This window comes from Ostrea edulis, chromosome 9 (assembly GCF_947568905.1).
Source record: "Ostrea edulis chromosome 9, xbOstEdul1.1, whole genome shotgun sequence".
Lineage (NCBI taxonomy): Eukaryota > Metazoa > Mollusca > Bivalvia > Ostreida > Ostreidae > Ostrea > Ostrea edulis.
Genome location: NC_079172.1, coordinates 42,190,971 through 42,197,861, shown reverse-complemented (window position 1 = coordinate 42,197,861; position 6,891 = coordinate 42,190,971). Strand labels below are relative to the sequence as shown.

Sequence of the window (6,891 nt, the reverse complement as noted above, 5' to 3'; positions counted from 1 at the left end):
TTTTGGTTTTCTCATTTATAGTTGTTTGGAACTCTTCTGTGTTTTAAGAGCAGGAAAGGGGGTCAGTAAACAATGTAAACAATTGTGATGCCAGAATCATTCAGGAAAAATTATTAGTAAAAAACGTCATCAAAGGTTACAGAATGCTAAGAAAGGTTATGCATTATCCCTTGGACGTAAGATAGTGAATGTTGATGCCAATAACAACGTGGTGATCGAGGAGAAGTTGGATGAATCAAGAAAAAATTGTTCGTCTAGGGATAATTCACAAGAATGCCTAGGAAATGAAGAAACGTATCCATCTGATGCATCAGAGAGTGAGGAATCGGAAGAAGAGCATGAGAAGATGATTTGTTGGAGACGAGTTGTGGAACTTGGAATTCTAGTGGACAATTTGGAAAAAGGTTGTGCTGCGTGTGGTAGACCACTAGATTTAACAACGCATAAGACATTGTGAGGACGAAAAACGGTTGTCAGGGAGAACAGAGTGTACTGATATTAGATTTACAACATAACGTGTAAAATATTAATGCATTACAAATTTTACACTTGGAAAATATAAATTGCTGCTTCAATAAAATTACATATATGGACATTGCACCCTCAGTAAAGGTTTACAAATTAAAATAAACTTTATAATATGTTGATTTAATGTTTAAAGTGTAATATAAACTTAAAAATCATATACCATACGGGGTGAATTTTCTGAGTAGAAGCAAAATTGTAAATATCACATTGGCTGATTTTCTAAAGACAAAGAAGAGTTATCTCCCATAATATAAGAGTAAAATTTTACAACTTCTGAAAATAATCTACAATGGCATTTATGATTTTACTGTTTGTTTTTGGGGTTTTTTTTTTTTTTTTTTTTGGGTCACTCTTGGTTTTCCTTTGCTATTTCATCTCTGAAAAAAATAAAGAAATGCTTAATACAGGATCTCTTTGATGTGCCATTTTACATTAATTTCTGCATTATGTCACGTTTCCCAGTAGAAACAGGAGAAAGATAACTGCATGCTTCCTGCTGACATCTTATATATAGCAATGATCCAAGTCCATACCGTTTTTCGTCCTCACAATGTCTTATGCGTTGTTAAATCTAGTGGTCTACCACACGCAGCACAACCTTTTTCCAAATTGTCCACTAGAATTCCAAGTTCCACAACTCGTCTCCCACTTCTCCATCAAATCATCTCCTCATGCTCTTCTTCCGATTCTTCACTCTCTGATACATCAGATGGATACGTGTCTTCATTTCTTAGGCATTCTTGTGAATTATCACCAGTTGAACACTTTTCTTGATTCATCCAACTTCTCCTCGATCACATCAACATTCACTATCTTACGTCCAAGGGATAATGCATAACCTTTCGTAGCATTCTGTAACCTTTGATGACGTTTTTTACCAATATTTTTTCCTGATTATTTCCTCCTGAATGATTTTGGCACCATAATTGTTTACATTGTTTACTGACCCCCCTTCCTGCTCTTAAAACACAGAAGAGTTCCAAACAACTATAAATGAGAAAACCAAAACCAATCAAAGTATTTTTTTACCATGGGAACTCTTCAGTGCTAAAGGTAGAAAAATTTGTTTATATCATCTGGCCTTAAGACCATATACAGTGGTTAACATGAATTGAAAATTGACAGAACTTTACTCGGATCATCTTTTATACAATTTAAATACATAGCTGCCTCCAAGAACAATAATAAAAATAATTAAATATTATTTGTTGGGCCAATATTAGATGAAACTTGGCGCAAATGCTGCTAATGAGTAGACTATATGTATTAGTCATTTTATCAAGGTAAAGACCTTCATGATTAAAAAAATAACGAAATTCGGAATTGCCTAAATTGTAGGTAATGAAGAACCATTAATTAGCAACTCGCATTTGATATAACGAATTCTTATAATCGAACATATTGTGACCCTAATAAATGACTACGGATTACTCCGTTTACCTGAGCAAGATATAGGGCTCACGGCGGATGTGATCGGTCGACAGGGGATGCTTACTCCTCCTAGGCACCTGATCCCACCTCAAGTATATCCAGGGGTCCGTGTTAACCCAACTCTCTATTTTGTATTGTTTGTAGGAGTTATGAGATTGATCAGTGTTCGTAATCTCCACCTTTCATTAGAAAACACACACAGTGTGCTTTATCTGGCGTTGTATCCAGGTCTTGTTTTGTCAGCCGACAGTTGTGACCCTAACCTGTGGAATTTAGTATACTTTTGGAGAAATTCATTTCCTTCCACATCAGGATTATGTATCAGCCAAATATAACGTGCCCATTTATTAAACAAAGAAATTCAAGCTTTATTTAAGGTTGATATGTCTTTATTCTTCAATACACTAAACACAGTTCAATTTGATTTTGAAATTAAAATATATAGTAATACACAAATAGCACATTATATTCTGCAGTCAGCTGAACCAATGCTGTCAACCTACGTCACCGAAAGTAGTAACGCGCACATTTTACAAAGTGATAAAACCTGGATTGCGGGTATGTATTGTCTACATCTTAATACGCATCGTGACCAATATCTAGGAAATATATGTATATGTACAAATTTTGAACGAATTCTCGAAATTAATGTGATTTTTATATATGTTACTTCAATTCAAAATGTAAATCACTTTTATGAAACAATATAAGTTTATTTCATGAATAACTCGAAAAAACCGTCGGAGCGGGTGTTTTGAGACCGATATCGTAATGTTTGTGTTGATGTGACAGCTTTATACGTGTACACGAACAGAAACTCATACACAACAGCAGAATGAATGAATGAATGAATGAATGAATGGTGGCGTAGGTTGACAACATCTTGAACAAAGAAAACTCGCCCCAAGCATATAATTCATAGCATCTACTGTGATCGACCTTTGAAATCGTTAGGTGTTTTTTTTCTCTTCAATTCATAGTGGGGAAATAGTACTACAATATCTATTATCTATTTTCATGATTTGTATTTTTTCCTTGACAGGATCTGTTTTGACTGCCATGTCAAATTGATCCTATAAAGCAGACGAAGTTAAACCGGATGTGCTTTGGCGCATGTCACTGTGAACAAATTTCTTCACACACACTAAAGAGAGGGACTCACCATGTATATGAGATAAACTAATGCGACGAATATGGGACCACGAATCTCATCAGTTACCTACACATGTTAATCAACCCCAAGCACCTATAGTAAATTTGCAATATACACGCAAGTAAAACTGTGTTAAAATTCATTCAAATATTTTTTTTCCCAGCCATATATATACAAATATAAAGATATCATTTAATTCAAGACTAAATTCTGAAATAGAACAATGCGATAAGTCTATATAAATACTTCTAAACACCAAAAGAATGAAACCATTCTAGCTGTACTACTTGGACGGATGGCGATTTTAGTGCGCCTGCTGGTCGCATTTTGCCACACATTTGTCGTTGATGAGTAGATAGTTGACCATCTCGTCTCTGTCGTTGTCAACATCACTAAATATCTGTCCCTTGTGGCCCTCAATCTCAAAAAACATGTCTATGTCATATCCCTCGTCTGATATGTAAGACTAAAAGGGAAAAAAAGCAGACTAATGAAAGATAATTTTGATAGACACATTGGGTTGATTAGGGAAAAATAATAATTTCGTTGGTATCAAAGTAAATTTTCTACAAAGACATTTAATTGCAATATTTTATCTCATGCCCATGCTATATCACTGAAATAATGAAATTATGTAAAACCCACGTTAACTAGTGGGTTGTGCATTTTTTGTTTTTAAAAACATAATGTGTTTTCATTGTCACCAATAGCAAACCTTGGATTTCAATAGTTAAGCAGAACAATGCGAACAGTGAGAAAAAGATTTTTTAATGACCCCTTCTTATTTTTGCATTTTTGTGATTATCTCCCCCATTTGAAGGAGGCATGACCCTTCATTTGAATAAACGTGAAAGCCCTTTACCCAAGGATGCTTTTTGCCAAGTTTGCCCAGTGGTTCTGAAGAAGAAGTCGAAAATGTGAAACGTTTACAGACAGATGGGCATACGGACAAACAGACGGACGACGGACAAAGGGTGATCAGAAAAGCTCACTTGAGCTTTCAGCTCAGGTGAGATAATGAACCAAATATCTCCCAAAAAACACAGGGATAGAAGATGTCTCGACCACTAACAATATACAGAGGCTAATATCGAGACTCATGAGTTATAAGTTATAATGCAACTGTATATAAAATGTCAAGCTATTGAAATAATGTATCAAAGCAACATTTCCCATAATCATCCAGCGAAAGAGGTTTGAACTACCTTCCAAGACATGTTCATACCGACATTGATATTACTGATCGAGAGCAAGTATATTCAGAACATGTAATCATTTACAGTCCATAATCAACATTTTTATTTTTTAAAAATTGAAAAAAATCTACTTGTTGATCAATACTTAAGGAATGCATATACTGAAAACAACACGCAGGTATCAATGCAATTTGTAGAAAGCCTAGAATCGATATGTTAAGTCTGTCAATGTGAATAAGGGATTTTGCATTCTAAGAACTTGGAGATCAATATCTTGTTCGTGACAGGGAGAGATTCTTGCAAAATCAGTGGGGTTTTTTTAAAAATATTTTGTGCAACTTCAAACTAAAACTGCGAGTGTTGTTTACATGTGTAAATCACATAACCAAATTGTATGAACTGCAATTCTTCGTGACAGCATCAGCATGTTTTCAGGAAGTGTGTTTTGCCGGCGTGACGCGTCGCACTTCATGCCCTGGTTTATTTTCCAAAAATACTAGCAACAAAACAAAATGTTCGAATGCAAAAACGTGCGTTAATTAAATTTAGACGCATTTTTGTATTCATATGCTGAAACTGACTGATATTATTTTGCTTTGTTTCACCATTGCTTAAATTCAACAAGTAACATTATAGTTACATATAATGTATTTTTATCTCAAATTAACGTTACTTTGAATACTAGACCTATAGTTATATTTCTAGCGTTATCTATGGTTATTTTTATCTCGTTATTTATAGTTATTTTTATCTCGTTATTTATAGTTATTTTTATCTCGTTATTTATAGCTTTTTTTATCTCGTTACTTTTATTACTAGACCTATAGTTATTCCTATCTCGTTATTAATAGTTATTTTTATCTCGTTATTTATAGCTATTTTCATCTCGTTACTTTGATTACTAGACCTATAGTTATTCCTATCTCGTTATTAATAGTTATTTTTATCTCGTTATTTATAGCTATTTTCATCTCGTTATTCATAGTTGTTATTTATAGTTATTTTTATCTCGCTATTTATAGTTACTTACCGTTGTCTCTACCGGTTGACCGTCTATCCAAACATGGAAGTTGTCACGGGCTAAAGCCAAAAGATACATGAATATATGAATAAAATGTATGTTGATCAACATTGTTATATGAATAAAATGTACGTTGATCGACATTGTATGACCTAAGAAACAATAAAATTGAAATAACCCCCCCCCCCCCCCCCCATATCATCATGCGAAGACATTATTCAAATTACAAAATGTAAGTAATGACGATGTAGTGTACAAAATATGTGAACTACTGAAAAATACCGGTAAGTTTTAAAGGCACACAGTCGAGTCGGATCGGTAATGCCACATCGAAGTTACCAACATATTCCTCAATATGATTGACGTTTACAGACACAAAGTAGGCAAAAATGTACAATAACATACAAGACACACAAGGGATCTCTTGGGGAATTTATTTCTTTTAACTTTCGTGAATCATAAAATACAGTTTGCATGTACTGTAGGTCGTCGTTTCATAAGTACAGAATTATGTATAATAGTGGCGGATCCATAGGGGGATCCGTGCTAGTACAGAATTATGTACATGTATAATAGTGGCGGATCCATAGGGGGATCCGTGCTAATAATGCATTTTGAGGGTGGAACCCCTCCAGCTTTGAAAACCAAAGTTAATGGTAGAAAGCCACCCTCTTTCAAAAATTTCCCGGATCCGCCCCTGTATTTTCTATGCATGTACAAACAAGTAAAACTCCAAGGGCATATACTTGGATTGTCAGTGTTCAGATATTGGACTCTTTCTTTCAACGCTTGTTACACTAATGCTACACGTACTAACCTAATGAACCGTATTACGTTCGCGGTAGCCTAGTGATAACGAAGCTCGCGTTACAGCCGGGAAACCTTGGTTAGATAGATTTTCGATCAATGCGTCTCTTCAAACGTGTGAAGTTTGTGATTGTTCCTTCGCCAAGCAGTGACATGATATGTGAGAGTGGCGGGTCGTTGTTCCTTCGCCAAGCGGTGACATGAGATGTGAGAGTGGTGGGTTGTTGTTCCTTCGCCAAGCGGTAACATGGGATGTGAGAGTGGCGGGTCGTTGAGATAGGCCCATAAAATGGAGGTCCTGTGTCACGGTATAAAAGAACTCTCACCTCTTCCATGCATTAGGTGGGATCAGCATCGTCGGAAACCCACGGTTGATTACGCTTCGTTCCTCTCTCCATCGCCCGTGGGTCCATTCATTCCTACTCGCTCGTTCACATGAATAAACATTAAACAAGAGGCCCATGGGCCACATCGCTCACCTGAGTCACCTTGGTCCATATCAGAAGATTTTCCATATCTATTTGCATGTAAAACCGTAGTCCCTATTATGGCCCCAAACCTACCCCTGGAGGCCATGGTTTTTGCAAACTTGAATCTACACTATGTCAGAAAGTTTTCATGTAAATGTGAACTTCTTTGGCCCAATGGTTCTTGAGAAAAAGATTTTTAAAGATTTTCCCGATATATTTGTATGTAAAACTTTGATCCCCTATTGTGGCCCCATCCTACCCCCCGGGGGGGGGGCATGATTTTAA

General features: G+C 35.8%; 1 protein-coding gene across 1 annotated transcript in view; it reads right to left on the bottom strand.

Annotated features, from left to right (window-relative positions):
* Window positions 1-2,326: 2,326 nt before the first annotated feature.
* Window positions 2,327-6,891, bottom strand: part of LOC125658595 (fas apoptotic inhibitory molecule 1-like) — a 22,551-nt gene continuing 17,986 nt past the window's right edge. The window contains exons 3-4 of the mRNA XM_048889886.2: window positions 5,339-5,388; window positions 2,327-3,578 (exon numbers count right to left, since the gene is read on the bottom strand). Of these exons, the coding sequence (XP_048745843.2) occupies window positions 3,417-3,578; window positions 5,339-5,388 (212 nt within the window). The 3' untranslated portion in view covers window positions 2,327-3,416. The remainder of the gene's footprint in view (window positions 3,579-5,338; window positions 5,389-6,891) is intronic.